Here is an 18,496-nt window from a genome sequence, read left to right as displayed (position 1 = left end):
TTTGGGGGATTACACCATTTCTTTTAAGTATTCCTGTTTGCATCAGAACTGTCTGACTCATTACAGTTGTGAAGAAATGGCAAAATATTTCATTTATTTTGCAAGTTTTTCCCTGAAGAAACCATTTTGTGTGTCTGTGCTTGACTTTTTTTCCATGAACTCCTTCTTTCAGGCTGAGACATTACCACCTCCCTGAAAGTTATGATTTAGTTAAATAATCCTGCTTTCTGGGTCACCATACCTTCTTAATGCCTGTATTAGAATGATTCATGTTTTTGTTTATGTAAAATGATCAAGTTCAATGTGATGATTGAGGTCATTGCTGCTGTCAGCATGTGGTCTCATGCAGTGTCATTCTGGCTCTTCTATATTGTTGAAGAGATACCCGGTAGCGTGGTGTCTCTCCAGCTATTGCAACATTTGGCTTCCTGGCAGGAATATAAAAAACACATTGGTTCATTTTTATTATTTATTCACTTGATACCAAAAATGGCATTATCGATTATATTAAAAGTGTTTTTTTTATGTGTGGTTTTCACTATTTTTGTTATGCTGGGTCAGATTTGGGGTATTTAGTGGTGCTTGATTTTGAAATTAACATTACTTTTTTTTTGATGAACTTTAAATGCATATTGAACATACATATCAATTGTGATGTCTATCAATAAAAATCAGGGTTTTGATTTAGGTGCAGACTGCAACCAGAGCGACAGTCTTGTGACAGGGCAGCACATGGCTGGATTACAGAGTTAGCTGCGTGGTGGGAACTGAAATATGAAAACATATCAACACTGTGTGTTGGATTTTATGGAAGTTTCCAAATCCAAACTTGTTCCATAGAAAAAAAGACTGCGTCAATGGGTGAGTGAAATTACGCCTACACACTGTACTCAAGAGACGAGTTCTGACATGTGGAATTCTGAAACCAGACAGGAGATAACGACTCAAATGTCATGCACGTGCTCTCTCTCTCTCTCACACACACACACACACACCCACACACACACACACACACACACACACACACACACACACACACATACATAAACACACCCATTTGCAAACACTGCACATCCTTAATAATCATCTGTCACCTTTTATGATGTCTAACAGTCTGTTTGCCCAAACGCCAGTCACAGATACAAACATGTTGAATTCAGTAGGTTTCATCTGTTTCCATGAACACTTTCAGCTTGAAGGCCACAGTACAAAATTAGTGTTCACCTTCGATAGGACGTGATTAAAGCGCCTTGCTTTCACTGCCAGGCTGCTGCATCCTTCCTGTTTTACTTTGTGTGCTCAAGAGTCCACAAGTGACGTCAGCAGTGACATAAATTTCCTAAAAGATGGGATTTTCTAAAAGCCTCTAGGGTGCAATTTGATTTCTCTTTTATTCATCATCTCCAGAGTGCTCGCTCTCTCTCGGACCTACCAGGTTTTGGGTCGTTCTAAGTTTGTGTGTTTTGCGGACTGTTTGCTCCATGTGAAGGATTGATTGGCTGGCAGCTGGTTAAGAAATGGAAAAAGAACCAGATTTCTCTGGCTATTAATAGTCAACATTTTCCCCTGAAGCCACTTCCAAGGCCCTGGAAGCTGAACCTTAAATATACACACGGTCCCTTGTCTGTCGTGTGTGCTGGAACAATTTCATCGTGTTGTAGATTTTAAGTAGATCCCCCACTGTTCTTCGTTGCCACATTCCAAACGATAAAAAGGAAACAATAAGTAATTGAGTGAGGAGGATGTTTTTTCCTTGGGGATGTTTTGCCAGGCAATTTGGCAACAGTTCAAGCCATTTTTATACGTGGCGCTACTGTGCCATCAGAGTATTCTTATTTTAGGTTTGTCCTGTTGCATAATTCATTTGTTGCTTGTTTTGTTTTTGTTTTTTTCTCAAATCAGGCGCTCCATTCGATGTTTATTTTAAGACTCGATGAAGGGTTATGTGGGAGGCCAGGTGGTTCAGGATCACAGGACTTTTACTCTGTTGGATATTTACAAACTGTTCTATATTCGTCCTTATTCTTCTAAATCCTTCAGTCAAAAACCTAAGAAAAGGCCACACTATTAACAAGCTCTGCAAATAACCACACCATAATTTGAATTAGTCATCTGTGCCATAGATCTTCATTATCAACCAGCTACTTTTTAAAATAAACTTTTAGAAACCTGTTTTATTCCATTGAATATGAGAACTGTTGTCCATCCATCCATCCATTTTCTTCCACTTATCCTGTTAAGGGTAAGCTTGAGCCTATCCCAGCAGCCTTCGGGCAAGAGTCAGGGTTCACCCTGGACAAGTCGCCAGTCCATCGCAGGGCCAACACATATAGACAGACAACACATATAGCCTGGTCCCCTCTTGATGTCTTTAGACGGTGGGAAGAAGCCGGAGTACCCGGATAGAACCCACGCAGGCACAGGGAGAACATGCAGACTCCACACAGAAAGATCCCGTGCCCATGGAACCTTCTTGCTGTGAGGTGACAGTGCTAACCACTGCACCACCGTGCTGCCAGAACTGGTGTTAATTTATATAATCCAATGTGCCCATCCTATTACTGTCATTAATATTTGATAAATTGATGAAAATGATCCCCAACATAAAACATCCTCCATAGATTGAGCTGAGTTCGTTCCATTTATGTAACTTTAATCTACAGTGGGCCGCTGTTTCATAACTTATTTAGACTAGCAAATATGCAAGGGACAAGCTGGAGAAGTATTACCACACAACCTTATATAAACTCACTGGTGATAATATAGCCTTGATTTGTGATTCATTTGTGCGTACTGCAGTAAACTCTGATGACTGGACTTTGACCATCTCGGCTGACTTCAGTGTCTGATCTGAGTTAGCTATTGGGCCATTGTTTATTTGTGGCAACTCTGAGAAGAAGACCTAAAGGAGGTTATTGGTTTGAAACACAGTGCCAAAGTATGGCGTCATACATTTCAGTTCAAGTGATAGATTTCTTTTCAAGTAATTGATGTAATAAGGTTCATTTTGAGTCGATTTTCTGTTCTAACGCAGCAGTTAACCACTAACCGTCCCGTCTGTGTTATTGAGACTGAGCCAAAGACCTCTACATTTCCCTGATAGAGTATAAAACATACATCCACAAGCAGCAAACCACAGTCACATGTCTACAGCTGAGTACACAGCTCTCCTACTCTCATGACATGAACCAAATTGCTTCATATCATGTATCAAAAAGATGCCTTCAATACTAAATCTCAATACATAGGGTACAATTCTCAGAGTTAAAGTTATTTTTATTTTGTAAAACTACTTTGTAAATCGATTGGCTGAAATATAGAACTGAAGTGTTGAAACTGTCAAGTTAAGTTGAAGTACATTTTGTTAAATTTGGTTTATATTTTCGTTTTACGCGACAAAAAGAAAGCTCAAACCCAAGGTTTTAAACTGTGGCTGCAACCAATGATTATTTTCATCTCCGATTGATTTATTTTCAGCATTAATCATTGAATCATTTAATCTGTTAAACAGTAAGAACTTTTGACAAATGCTCATCACAATTTCTGGGAATCCAAAGTGTCCAAATTGTGTCTTTTAGACCACATAACAGTCCATATCCTTGTTACTCTTTATATTCTCTCACAAAAAGAAGCATTCCTTGAAAACAAACAGTATGGAATCAGCGAACATTTGAAATTGTTGCTAAAAGAAAAAGAAAAAAGATTGAAATGATTAGTGGACTTTTTAAAATAATGACTCTCATTGTTGCATCTCTTTTTGTAGTGTAATGTGTAGTTGCTCTGGTGTGAGTGTGGAACATTTTTCAACAATTGCCATCCCTCTATATGATCTTTCGTTATGATGAACATATCCTAACTTCATAAATCAGCTCCTATATATATTTTCCAGTGAGAAAGCGTTGCAGCACATCGTCAGTTGTGGTTTTGTTTTATGACCACCAGTGTTATCCTTTAGTAATGCAAAACAAAATAAAGTCCAACTGTTTCATTATTATTATTACTATTATTATTATTATTATTATTGAGGAAACACAAGCAGAGGCAAGATAGCAGAATATTTCAGTGCAATTTAGCAATCACTTCAAATCTCAGAGTGCAACCTGTTCCATTCCAAAAGTTGAAATCCTCCATCCTTGGCCACAGACAGACAGAGGCTCAAACAGTCCTTTTTTCTGTGTCCTCTGGTTGAACGAACACAGTGAGACACCCAAACAGCAACACAGGAAGACGGTGTTATGAGCAGAAGTTCGTCTTGTACTCTCAATGACACAGTCTGTCTCCACGTTAACCAGATAACAAGAGGTTGCATCGAGCCGCAGGACTGGCGGAGATCCTCATCATCTTGTTTATGTTCTGGCTGAACAGACCCAATCGTATTGTTAGCATAGCTGTTGGTTAGCTTTTCTATATACATGTTCATAGTCATCTCCTTTTAATGTCCTGCGTCCTTTATTTTATCTTCCTTCTCCTCTCTCATCCCCCCTTCCTCTCACCCCTCCTCTTTATTTGTGATTCTTTTGCTGTTTTCTTTTAACAAGGACACATTGAGTCAACACAGAACATTGCATCAGCTAACACGTCACTGCTTCCTCTGTCTCTGTCTCTCTCTCTCTCTGTCTGTCTGTCTCTCTCTCTCTCTCTCTCTTTCTCTCTGCAGCAGACATGGTGGACACCCAGCAGCTCCTTGCCTGGCCTGTCGGTTTCAGTTTAAGTGCCGTGGATCTGTCAGAGCTTGACGACAGCTCCCACTTCCTGGACATGAAGCATTTGTCCACACTAGACTACGCCTCCATCTCCTCCTCTTCCATCCCTTCCTCCCTGTCTCCCTCACTTGTATCCTCCATGTCCTCTGTCGGTGTGGCCTATGACCCCAGTCCACCACAGAGCGAAGACCACCTGACCAACATGGACTGCACCAGCCCACACAGATACAGGACGGAGCCACACACTCTCAGTAAGTTTGTCCCTGTGGTTTCATCCTTTAAACTTTCTCTCTCTCTTTGTTAACAGTAAAGCTTTAGCTTTCAGGGTTATAAACTGAATTGTTGGCTGCTTGTTGTAAGTATAGAACTAAAGGTATTCAGAGAAGAGACGGTCAATAACTCCACAGATAATCTCAGAATAACTTGTTTGAGATTACATGATGATAGAATAAACCCAGTTGAATTGATATTTTAGATCATTCATTCATTTCTATTAAGTTGGTCTTTCTGTTGTCAGATTCAATCAAGCTGGAGCCAGAGTCACCTCCTCAGTATTCGGATAGTCCCGTGTTCTCCAAACTCCAGGATGATGCGTCCACGACGGTGCTAAACATCGAATGTCGTGTGTGTGGAGATAAAGCTTCTGGGTTTCATTATGGCGTCCATGCTTGTGAGGGTTGCAAGGTAGGACTGAAAGATATAGGGGGGAAAAATGGAAAAAGGTCTGCAGAGTCTTAATATTTCTTAGGAGTAAATCTGTTGATTTTTTTTATTCTAACTTATTGATGTTACTGAATTTTCTAAAGCCCAAGGTAATGTCTTCAAATCACATGTTTTCCACACAATAAGTTTAGAGAATGAGTGAAAGAATGTTGATGATGATGGAGAACAATGATTCTGTCATCAAAAATAAGAAAAAAATAATTACAAATATATTTCCTTTCCATCCATCCATCCATTTTCTTCCACTTATTCCTGTTAAGGGTTGCGGGGTGGCTGGAGCCTATCCCAGTGGCTACGGGCGAGAGGCAGGGTTCACCCTGGACAGGTCACCAGTCCATCACAGGGCCAACATGTACAGACAGACAACCATTCACACTCATAGCCACACCTACAGTCATTTTAGAGTATCAATCAGCCTCGATGGGAAGAAGCTGGAGTACCAGAGAGAACCCACGCAGGCACAGGGAGAACATGCAGACTCCACACAGAAAGATCCCGTGCCCGAACCGGGACTCAAACCCAGAACCTTCTTGCTGTGAGGCAACAGTGCTAACCACTGTAAGAAGGTTCCGCGTTATATTTTTTTTATGGAAGCATATACAGTATATCTAGAATATTTTAGACAACATGAAAAATGTCCAGTTGGCCCTAGGATGTAAATAAATGGAAATGTTTGGTAATGTTAAAAAAAAGTATTGCAGACAAACTCATTGACTTACACAACTCTGGCAAGGTCATTGGCAAGATACGAAACAAATAAAGGGAAAATATAGATAAAATATGTCCAATTATGTTTACCTTCACTGTGTATTTTTCACAAAGGATACAAACATATTTGTTGTTTCATAATGACTTCATCTCTCCTGAAGAGCACCTCTGTGTCTTGATGTAGGACCCAGCAGCGCTCCTGTATCTGTTGTTTAATATCAGATACATTCTCTTTTTATCCACACTCTACCAAATCATGTTAAATTAATACCCTCGGCGATAACCAGTGCACATTGCCTCCATCAGTGTTTTGTTGGCAGTTCATCCATTTTCTACCGCTTATCTGTTAAGGGTCACGGGGGGGCTGGAGCCTATCCCAGCAGCCTTCGGGCGAGAGGCGGGGTTCACCCTGGATGGGTCAGGGCCAACACATAGAGACAGACAATCAGTCACACTCACAGTCACACCTACAGTCAATTTAGAGTATCAATCAGCCTCGTCCCCTCTTGATGTCTTTGGACTGTGGGAGGAAGCTGGCGTACCAGAGACACAGGGGCACTGGAGAACATGCAGACTCCACACAGAAAAGCCCTGGGCTTGAACCCAGAACCTTCTTGCTCTGAGGCGACAGTGCTAACCACTGCACCACCCCTGTTAGCAGTTCAGTCATACTGTTATATTGATGCTTAGCATGAAGAAAAACATGAGGGTAACAGCCATGTCACCTTGGAGAGGTGTCAGGAAATGACACCAAGTGTGACAAGTTCTACTATGAAACTGTAGGTTTTGTTTCTCGGCCAGTTTTTTTTTCTTTTTTCTGTAATGGTGTCTCACTTTTATGTGAAGCATGTTGGTGGAATAAATAATTATATAATGCACAAGTAGACTTTTGCATTTGTTTGATGTCTGGCACTCTTAACCATAAACCCTTGACATTTTCCACTCCGTGGGGGTTCACACACACACACACACACACACACACACATCAGCCCCTCAGACTCTTTGTGTGTTTGAATCCACAGAGTATAAACTAATAACTAATAGAGTGTGGGGGAAATTTTAAAAAGTTCCATTTTCTTTGAACATTTTAAAAGTCTTTTTAAGAAAAAAAAACCCAGAGAAAAGAAATTAGATGGAGACAGAACTTTGAATTACATTCATGAAATTATTCAGACAAATATGGACATAAAACTGCTCTACATGCAGGTTGGTAATAAAAGTTGGTAATAATTAAGTCAGACTATTTTGCTTTTATTGGATGAAACATCTACTTGGTTAGAACACACAGTCCTAAATCTTTTAGACTTTTTCTTTTTAACTAACCATTAAAGTAACAAATTTCTTACAGATCTTTAAAATTACATGACAAAGTTTTCATTTAAAATAAAGCAGTTACCTTAATTTCAAAGGAGGTTTTAAAAAATGGTTTATTTAGCTGTGACTATGTGAATCAATGACACGAAAATGTGAAATTCTCTGATAGGTAATACAGTGTTTGGATTTTAAATTGTTCATTTTGGCAGTTGACAATTGCGACATTCGTTCAAGTCAAGGTTTGGATCCATTTCAGCTCATTCCTCAGACATGAAATGTTGGTTTCAACATCGTCCAGTGACGATGAGCTTCTCTTCCTCATCCTTCCCCTCCCTCAACACTCGAGACTTTGGGTGCATCCCATTTTACAAGGGCAAGTTTCACTGCCTCATACAGGAGCTGAAGTTCTACAACTGGTCCACAAATACCACTGGGCATTGTCTGCACTTTAACGCTCTTCTTTTTTTAAGTATTACCCATCTGATATACCATTTATTCCTGTTGACCTATCAGATGCTTAGAAGTACAATGCCTGGTTATTTTAGGCTGATAATCATTCCAGCATTAGAGACCATTATTCTTCAGAAGGAATGAATGAATGCAACAGGACGGACAGTCAGGGGGAAGTAGGAAAGGATTGTGAAACAGACTTCTCAATAGTTTTCAGCCATATCCTTTTAGAAGCTTTTAGGGACTTTTAGGGGCTTTTGATTGTTTAAATGGTTGCGCTGTACATTTCAAGCCTTAACATTAAGGGTTTTTTTGCCTATCGGAGGGTCAACATTAGACATACTGTACCTTCAGAGGCTGAATGAAGCCGGTGTCCAGAAGTCATTGTTCTTCTTAAGTCTCAGGGGAGAATCACCAGATGAAGGGGTCAGCCAAACAGGCAAACACCTAATTGTTTTCAAAACAGAAAACATTCTTTATTGAGGTGGAGTCTTGACCCCCTTTAACTTCCTCATCCTTAAAATAACCTACGATTAAAAAAGGAACTGCTGCAGATGATAGGAATAAAGATGCCCAACACCCCAGCTTCCACTTCGCTTGTTCAAGGGAGAAAAGCTTAACCACAGTTTGACTCTTCGAATTCACAGCCCTCAGTCCATTTACAGTCCATTCATCTTTCTGTCAGGGAAAGCATCAACAAACGTGACTGATGTGGGAGTGTTTAATGGGAGTTTGGCCATGACTGGCTTGCAAATAGCTGAGATAAGCTTAAGTCTTGTGGCTCCTTTGATCCTAAATTTAAAAACAACAAAATACAAATCAACAGGGCAGCATGGCTCTGAGGTTAAGTGGCCGTCTAGCAGCCAAAGGGTCGCTGGTTCAATCCTCACCTGCCCCAGTGACCATGTCAATGTGTCCTTGAGCAAAATACTGATCCCCTAATTGCTCCTGATGGCCCTGCGATGGACTGACGACGCATCCAGGGTGAACCCCGCCTCTCGCCCAATGTCAGCTGGGATAGGCTCCAGGCCCCCGCGACCCTTAACAGATAAGCGGTGTAGAAAATGGATGAATGGATGGAAAACACAAATCAGCCCTTAGATACGTTCTGCTTCTAGATAGCACTTGTGGATGGTTTGATAGATTTACCTCCAGGTTAGAAAGAAGCGGTAATCATCGTCTGTGTCCTACAGTCAATAGACATTAAGTGCTACGCTGCAAAGTAGGAAAAAAATATTATTTTTGTTGATAAGATTGAAAAACTAAAATCTTTGATTGGTGTTATGCTTTCACTAAAGACGATTTGACTCCAAAATGATAGTACTTACATTGCTAGTTTTATTTTCGCTAGAAGTAAGTTATGTAAATAGATAAATTTATATTTCCTCCCTTTCATACAATAATTCATCTTGATTGGTCTGTTATTGGTTTGTGATTTTTCACGCCTGTCGTCTTTGATTATAAGCTAAGTTACTTGTTCACATTCAGATCTAAGTGTCTGTGGGACATGTGGATCCATTATCACAAACTTGATAATAATTTTGTGATTTGTAAGAGGGCACATGTGCACTTTTACAGTGGCCATCTTGTCCTGCTGCTTGTTGATCAGCAGTTGCTAATGTCCTGATTTGATTACTGACCTCCATTTTTCTTATTTGCCTGGAAGAGAGAATAAACAAAACATTTTTTATGCGCTTCTCTCGATTTTGCTCAGTGTAGCTGAAGTGGATGCTTGTTGATCATAACGACTCTCTTTCTCTCTTACAGGGGTTCTTCCGACGTACAATCAGGTTAAAGTTGGTGTACGATCACTGCGATCTTCACTGCCGCATTCACAAGAAATCCCGCAACAAATGCCAATACTGTCGCTTCCAGAAGTGTCTAAATGTCGGCATGTCGCACAATGGTAAGACGGTTGATTCATGCCTTCTAGAATAATCAGAGTTCAATCGCAGTGTGTGGGTTGTGCTTGGTTTATTTAAGTATGAAATTTAAAAATTTTTTTTTTGATTTGGTCTAAAAAAAAAACAACCTATCCAGGTGTTTTAATTTTTATCAGGTTTTAGAAAGGAATTGCATGTGTGTAGCTGAAGAGACTTTACCTCCACTCGTCTCTACCTATCTGTGCTGTGCCACTCTTTTGTTAGTCTTTCTCTGTCACTGGCGTGTATCTGCTGGCATAGTGGTTGCCCATTTTCATATTAACTCCACCTCCTCAGGTGAGTCTCTGCCTGGCCCTCATGGGTGTGTGCTGACCACGCTTGACTGGAATCACCCAGAATCTCCTGTTAGTTTTGTTGCACCTGTTGGGTTGGGACGCTCAGCTTTCATTCTTTTGAGATATGGACTTAAATCTTTGGAGCATTCCATGCATAGATCTTCACCGTTTGAGTAGTAAGGTGTGGTCATTTTGAGCTTCCCCACCAACAAAAGGGCCTCCAACTCTGCACTAAAAAGGGATGTGATGTCATAAGCCTGATGTAACAAAAAAGTGTGTGTATTTGTATTTACTATTTGCCTTTATTGTTGCTAATGTACCTGTAGAGTTCGTTTCTATGTAAAAGCTTTCTTAACTTTCTTTTTGCAACAACTCAGTCAGTAATTAGTCAGTCTGGAAAGTTTATCCCCAACTGTTGCAGTTTAGGTTGTCATGATTTACTCTAAAGATGGGTTTCACACAACAGCCAACATTCATTGTTACTCCAATCCAAAACAAACAAGGAGAGTTCAGTCCCAGACCTCATGTTTTCCTCAGCTGTCTCCAACATGGAAAAGCTGCTGTCAGAAGTCTTGAGTTATTTTATTTTTAATCCTGTCCAAGATCAGATGTGTGAATAAACATTATACAACATCTGCCTCTTAATCCCTGCCTGGCCTTTTACAGGATAAGTGATAGGTGGACTTAAAGACTCTGTGATATGCATAGTATGCCTTCAAAGTTGGTTCATTGCAGTCTTTAAAAGTTAAGACTGCAACAAAACATTTGCTAACTGTGTTAATGTTGCGTCTAATTCAAGCATCTTAGCTTGTTTTGTGATTGTCAGCCACCTTCCCCCGTGCGGCTGTATTATTTCATGCAGCCGGCGTGCAGTAAATCTGCTCTGTGTGGGTTTTTATTTGATCAATAATTGACATCTCAGAGTACATAGACCTCTACTGATTTCTCCAACCTGCTTTGTCACTGCTGTGGGCTCGTTGCCCAGTTTGCTGGTCGGGCCACTTTAGTCTGCATTCATTTGTTCAAGGTGTGCATTCTCATCACGCAGAGTTGCATAATCACACACTGAGGTAAAACCAGAACACAGGTTTGAATGGAGGGGAAATTACTGACTGTAGGAGCAGAAAAAAAGGCTTAAACCATTTCTGCACTTGGCATTGTATTTCAGATCCATAAAACATAACACTTTCAACACAGCCAGACTCTGTTAAGAGACATTGACATAAATACAAGATTTCGAGTTTTCCCTTTGACTGGATGATAGTAGAAGGTTTGTGACTCATTTATAGACGTTATCTGGCAGTAACTGCATACTTCAGTTGTTCTTAGGGAAATTATTTCTTCTGATGGAGAAATGTTTTACTTCTTTGAAAAATAAAGCTGTGTCCATAATTCAGAAACTGTCAATTCTTCAGTGTATTGATATCAGACCTGAGGCAATTTTCTCATTATTGTTCCAAATAGAGAAGTAGGGCAATGGCTTAAGCTTTTTTTGTTTTTATACCATGCTAAAGGCGTTAAAAAAAGGGGGTTGCATCTGCAGTCAACCAAATCACTCTGCAACAGCAACTCCAAAACCAACACCAGAAGTGAGAAATACATTCAGCATTAACATTCCCTGTTTGAGGTCAGGCTTTAAACAAATGCAGTGCTGCCGAGGTTCATTACAGTAACATAGTATCATCAGTGGGTTAACAAGCTCATAGCACAACAAAGGGAAGAAACTCAGCAGTTTTTTGTGACAGTGTTTTCCTTTTACAGCTATTCGCTTTGGACGGATGCCCCAGGCAGAGAAGGAGAAACTGCTCGCTGAGTTCTCGTCTGACATGGAGCACATTCACCCGGAGGCAGCAGATCTGAGGGCTTTAGCCAAGCATTTGTACGAGGCCTATTTGAAATACTTCCCCATCACCAAGGCCAAGGCCAGGGCCATCCTTTCGGGGAAGACTGGAGACAATGCGGTAAGCAGCACTGAGTTGCATTTTTGACACTACTTGAACTAAAGAGAGCAAAGTCAGAGTTGTTTTGTGACCTCACGCAACCCCTGGCACCTAAAGTAAGGACCGCTACACTAGTAAGACAGATAGGTTTAAATGAACCATGCCACTGCCAGAGAAACAAAACAAGGTTGAACTGAAGTCATGCCAGTATAGCAGTCTTCACACACAGTTTAGTACATGAAACCTTTCCAGACTTTAATAGCTACTTTGACTAGAAAAGTGCAACAACTGTTTTTTTGCATGTCATGGCTATAAGAAATCATCTTAGATTACAGTGGTCAAGCTTGCAAAAGGTGTTGGTGTGTCTGTCCGTTAGCGATCAAAATGAAGGCCAAGTTTGGAGAAGAGCATGGTCATTATTGTCATTATTGTTATTATTGTTGTGTTTGGCTCTGTTACCAAGGACCAACTGTGGAAGTGGCATGTAAGTTGTGTCCCCTTTTCTGTATTTCTCTGGGTTGCATCAGGAGAGTTCAAGGCTCGCTCGTGTTTGTTTTGACTGGTCATCGCTGTGATAGCCACCGAATGGCAGTGATTCATCTGTTTAATTGAGGGATTCCTGGATTATTTACTAAACTACAGTAAACTGCGCAAAAAAAACGTGACTGATTAACATGATTAACGCGCTTGGGATTTGATACCAGTTTATTTTTAATAAGCTTTAATCTGTATCTTAGAATACCCAGCAGGGACCTGATATTCTTCACACCTCTTGCTCTCAATGATTAGATACAGATTTAAATAGCCACTAAAAGACTTTGCAAATAATCTGTCTGCAGCAGGCAGCTGTTTTCTGAGAAGAAGCTCCAGGCTCAACGTCTAACCACAGACACAGTTAGCGACTAGCTGGTGAGCATAGGAGGACATTCACCAGCTACAGAGACAGATGCGTCTTTCAGAAGCTGGTGAAGACCAAAAACTGTGCTCAACTATAGAACATGACAAGTTTGTCTCATTAGTCTAAAAGATTATCAATTAACAGTGTTGTGATTCAGCTGTCACCAAGTGAGCAAAACATGAAGGTTGAAAACTAGTTGTTAAAGCTTTTGCCTAAACGCTAAAATCATGTTAAATCTTACAAGAAGTTTCACTGGTAGAGAGTGAAAATGATTCATTTCTGTTATAAGACAGGAGCCGTCTATCATTTCCATCATAATCCGCATTATATTTGTAACAATGAATCCACCATTATGCAAATGTACTTTGTGACGGAGCCAAACGCTGCTGCCTCAGTGTGCGATGTTTATCTTTTCCATTATCAGTGGTTTGACATGGAACACAACAGCATCGGCATCTACCATGGCAGTATGTATACATCCCTGCTTCTGTGTATTTTATTACAAACACTGAGGTTTAATAACGCCGCAACATTGACACCTTCAGTCAACAGGCTGTGCAAAAGGAGCTGCTGCTACAACTGGGCAACTGTGATACAAATATTTACATTGCAAATTATTGCTCACATCAAAATGTTTTTCTTTTTTATAACATAGCTCACAGAAATTGTGCCTAATGCATTCTGGTGTTGGCTTCTCAGCTTTTACTATTTTCTTTGATGATATCATAACCAGAGTGCCAGCGAACATGTGACAGTGCGTGATTACATCAGCAGCCCTCAGACGGCCTCTGGGATGACCTTTTTTCACCTTCTCTTGTCTTATGTGACTTCACTGCCTGCTCTGTCTTTTTTTTTAATTCTTCATTCTCCTACTTCCGTCTCTACCTTCAGCCTTTTGTCATCCATGACATGAAGTCTCTCATGGAGGGAGAGAAATTAATCAACTGCTGGCAGGTCCCCATCCAGGAGCACCAGCAACAGATATCCACCCTCACTCCTGGACATGGAGGTTAGTAGTACCAACTATTCCATGAATGTCATCTTTGGTTTTCTGTTATTGTCTTTCCAAAATCATTTTCCTTTTAAAATGAGGTATTTTACACTGAAAGCCCATTTTATTCATTTACCATTTTGTAAAAGAATAAATATTTACATAAATTCAGAGGCTTCCTGCAAGTTCATGCAAGAAGTCACTCTGGTAAAGTGAGAAGTCATGCACACAAACTGTAATCAGCTGACAACCCGCCAGTGGCATCATAGATACCAATCAGTCTCACTCCAGTCACAGCCATGCTCTGCACAAGACAGACCATTTGAGTATCTCACCCTCCTCACGTACTTCTCCGCTCAAAGCTGCATGCATCGCTGCAGCTGGCAAGCTTGCTGCCTCCCCGGCTCCTACCCTTTTTTTTCCTCCTGTCTTTCCTGGGCTCCCCCACTCACTTTTTGGGGGTTTCAGCATTACGCTCCTCCTTTTTTTGGCTTAGCATGCTGCTTAGTCAATCCAGGGAGCGGTATTCTATTTGCTGCATCAAATTATTAAACTATGGCAGTATAGTTTGCTGCTACTTTTCAGAAATAATTATTCATGTAGTCATTGAGTAGAATGTGAAGAAAATATGAAAAATACTCAGTGCAGTTTCCCAGAGCTTAAACTGCTGCGTTAAAATGGCTTATTTTATTCATCTAACGCTCTAAAACCAATAAACTCTTCAAAAGTATAGTAAATCATAATTAAGTGTCTAGAACCAGCAAGTGGTTAAGATTTTGATTTAAAAAAAATACTGAAAGGAAAAATGGATGATCATAACAGTTGGAAAACAAAGAAGGTCCCACTTGTAGTCTCTGCTACACATCAGTGTTTCAATGTTTCTTCCAGAGTCAGAGTACGGCATTGTGGGGATGACGAGCATCTCCGAACAGGGACCGACAGATGCTGTGGAACTGCGTTTCTTCCACAGCTGTCAGTCACGCTCAGCTGAAGCTGTGAGAGAAGTGACCGAGTTTGCCAAGAGTATCCCGGGATTCATTGATCTGGATCTCAATGATCAGGTGAGATGCATCACCTGGGTATCCATTCTTTCACCCCTGATAACGGTTTAACACTTTATCTTCCCTTGGAGGGCCAAGATTCCAAATGTACCATGTTGATAAAATCTCTTCTTTCTCTACCTCCATTTTGTATAACTTGTGCCAGTTTGATGTGCGATGTGACGTGTCACCTAATGACCCCTCTCCTCTTCATCCCTTTTCCAGGTGACTTTGCTGAAGTACGGTGTGATTGAGGTCTTAATCATCATGATGGCGCCTCTGATGAACAAAGACGGGACCTTGATCTCCTATGGACAGATCTTCATGACACGAGAGTTCCTCAAGAGTCTCAGGAAACCCTTCTGCCAAATGGTGGAACCCAAGTTTGAGTTCTCCGTTAAGTTCAACATGCTAGAGCTGGATGACAGTGACATGGCGCTTTTCCTGGCCGTCATCATCCTCAGCGGGGGTGAGTAGTGGCCTACTTGTGGCCTTTTTACTACCTTTAGTGTAGAATAGAACTTTTAATCTCAGGTTCTTCCCATTCTGGCAGATATAAAGTACCAGAACCTTTACTTGACTGTTTTAAGGCGGCCGGTGTTGCATTATAAACGGAAACTATGGTCAGCCTTGACCTATTTATCAGTTTGCAGGGAAGCACGAGATCTTATGATGGGAAAAAGTAGAGCAGAACTAAAGGTGACTAAAGGAGTTTTTGTGGGATAATCAACTGCATGCATTTGAGTAGCTGCAGTTATGACGTGTTGTTAGTTTTCACAGACGACACCAAGTGACTCAAAATGAATCAGAGCCATTTGGTACATGGACATTTTGGGTCATATTGGTCTAATATTGATGATAAGCAAATGGTGGCAGGGTGAAAGCCGTTGAGGATTCATATCAGATATTTAAGTTGATCATTAACTTAAATGACTAAGATTAGAGCTGGAATGAAGATAAGTGGACTGTTATAAATAGCAGTGTTGTAGGCAGGTGCTGTATGGAGTGACAGCCCAAATCAAGATGTAGTCAACCAACCGGAGTTCTGGTGTTTAAATTAGGGCCTGCGTGATACGAGACCTTCAGGGCCGATGCTGATATAAGGGACGAGGAAAAGAAAAATGTTTAAAAAAAAAAAAATCCCTCAAAAGTGATTTTCCAACTCAAAAATATCTAATGAAGGCAAACTAATTTACAGTTTAACAATAAACACCTGTCCTCCAAGTGATAGATGTTATTGCACTGAGATATTGAACAGCTCTGGGATTTAAGACTGAAAAACACTTTGTAATAACAACTATTTTAAAATGTAAAATAATCAAATGAAATCAGAAAAATATTGTAAATTACTCCAGGCATCAGTGTCTGAATTATACACAGGCACTGATATTACTATGATTGTTGGGTGATTTTTCCTTTGAAGGTAATTTGTCACATTACAGTGATACTGCTATTGAAAACATACTAGATGATTGATTATTGAATTGCAGAGCTAACAGGTTACATTATTACTAACTACAAAAAAGTGATCAGAGTAGAGTACTACAGGGATCTGCTGTGCTTTATTTATTTGTTTGTTAGGTCGGGCTCTAGTTTAAAGTGTCATTTCCCTTTCCATTTAGAATGGGAATTCTTTCTTCTTGCTGAATTCTTGCTTGTGTTGTACGTCGCTTTGGACAAAAGCGTCTGCTAAATGAAATTGTAGAATTCTCTTATGGGCCCGTGCCTCTTTGTTTCCTCTCACCATTCACTGGATCTCTCAGAAACCTCACTGACTTGTCCTCCCTCTCCGTCCAGACCGCCCCGGCCTCCTCAATGTGAAGCCCATCGAGCAGCTCCAGGAGACGGTGCTCCACTCGCTGGAGCTGCAGCTGAAGCTAAACCACCCAGACTCTCTGCAATTGTTTGCAAAGCTTCTCCAGAAAATGACCGACCTGCGACAGATCGTCACCAACCACGTGCACCTCATCCAGCTGCTGAAGAAGACTGAGGTGGACATGTGCTTACACCCGCTGCTGCAGGAGATCATGAAGGACTTGTATTAGCACTTAGCCCAAGAAACAGAGAACATTTTTGAAATCGTGGGTTGTGAAATGAATAGATAAAGCACTTGTGCTACTAATGAAATGTAAAAAAAAAAAAAAAGAAGAAGAAGGGATATAGGCTGACTGACTGAAATTGAAAAAGATTGAAGGGGAGCAGCAGAAGAGAAATCAAGGAAAGATCAAATCTAAGTGTTAGACCTTGTCTAGACAGCAGCATGTGCACAGTCATTTAGCCCCTGCTGAGTCTGGACATTTCGTTATGAGTCGGCTGCCAGCTTATGGAACTGCCAAATTTTGCACCAATCAGGATGCACATTTCAAACTGAAAGGGTGGGGACATTCTGATTGGCAGGCCTTGTGAGAAATGGGAATGCTCTACTGTACAGCAGTGGTGTGCTTTCAGGAGAAATGTATGATTGAACTCTCTGTGCTTGGAGTCAGATCAACGTGTCATGCTGTAACAATCATAGACAGCGGCGTCTCAGGCTCACTCACATGAAGCCCCTCTAACCGTCACCGCACATTCTGAACAGAGCTATCAGGACTTGGACAACAAAACCTCTAAAAGTTCTCATTACAACGATTCCAACACAGACACACACACACACACACACACACACACACACACACACACCAGCAACACAAACAGCCATGTTCTGTTCTCGGCAGCAGGGTGGAGGTGCTATCTCTTTTTAATCAGCTTTGCCCAAAGACAGAAATCAGATCATTGCCTGTAGCATATTTCTGACTAAACTGTGAGGAGCTGTGAACTTGATCCACATCACCAAGAGAATCACAGCTCTCTGTTGAAATGATTACCATATAATGCCTTGAAGATTCAAAGATGTTTTTATATATATATATATACAGAAATAAGGTTCTTATTTTTGTATGGATAAAATTGGCAATTTTTTTCAAATTCTGAAAAAGTGTTTGAGTTGCGATTTTTTGGTGTGGAATTCTTTTGTAACTATGCAGTTTCTACTGTGTCTGATGAATCAGACAATTTCAAGCTTTTTGGGGGGGGCAAAGATATTGTGTGAGTGGGAAACGAGGGAAATTTGTTGTAAATAAAGATATTTTCTAACTTTTTATTTGAAATCTGTCTCTTGTTCAAATATACATGCACATTTTCCATCAGAAACAATTTCTAAATTTCGCTTCCTTGGAAGGTTTCCAGCCGCCTGATCTCTTGGAAATCTGTTTTATCGACGTTACATCAGCGGCCCTCCGTGTCTCTTACCAAACACTCACACACACCCTGGTGGAACGATTGCAACACATGAACTCTGGTAAACTGAGCCAGAAAAACGATGTCTGGGGATCAGAATCAAGCTCAGAACTATTGGGAGATGTTGCTTCTTTTTTTTTAATTGAACGAAGACATCACCTTTTGTTCCCTCTCTTGAAGATTATTATTAACGAGTGAGACGGATCATATATCGGAACAAGGTCAAATGAGTGAC

The 18,496-nt window shown here is 40.6% G+C and overlaps 1 protein-coding gene across 7 annotated transcripts in view; it reads left to right on the top strand.

Moving 5' to 3' along the window:
• pparg (peroxisome proliferator-activated receptor gamma) overlaps positions 1 to 18,081 on the top strand; it is a 33,428-nt gene extending 15,347 nt beyond the window's left edge. For 3 of the 7 annotated variants that reach the window (XM_086199721.1, XM_086199720.1, XM_086199716.1), the window contains exons 2-9: positions 4,661 to 4,954; positions 5,221 to 5,387; positions 9,666 to 9,804; positions 11,878 to 12,077; positions 13,846 to 13,963; positions 14,834 to 15,006; positions 15,211 to 15,454; positions 16,783 to 18,081. In XM_086199721.1, coding sequence (XP_086055847.1) covers positions 4,663 to 4,954; positions 5,221 to 5,387; positions 9,666 to 9,804; positions 11,878 to 12,077; positions 13,846 to 13,963; positions 14,834 to 15,006; positions 15,211 to 15,454; positions 16,783 to 17,030 — 1,581 coding nt within the window. In that variant the 5' untranslated portion in view covers positions 4,661 to 4,662 and the 3' untranslated portion in view covers positions 17,031 to 18,081. Of the gene's footprint in view, positions 1 to 4,538; positions 4,955 to 5,220; positions 5,388 to 9,665; positions 9,805 to 11,877; positions 12,078 to 13,845; positions 13,964 to 14,833; positions 15,007 to 15,210; positions 15,455 to 16,782 lie in introns of all 7 variants that reach the window. The other 4 variants (XM_086199717.1, XM_086199715.1, XM_086199718.1 and 1 more) reach the window with 2 other exon arrangements.
• Positions 18,082 to 18,496: the final 415 nt, after the last annotated feature.

This window comes from Aulostomus chinensis, chromosome 3 (assembly GCF_037954235.1).
Source record: "Aulostomus chinensis isolate RoL2024-O1b breed Wild chromosome 3, RoL_Achi_v1.0, whole genome shotgun sequence".
Classification (NCBI taxonomy): domain Eukaryota; kingdom Metazoa; phylum Chordata; class Actinopteri; order Syngnathiformes; family Aulostomidae; genus Aulostomus; species Aulostomus chinensis.
The sequence above is the reverse complement of the archived record's forward strand: the minus strand, read 5'-3'. Positions and strand labels throughout refer to the sequence as shown.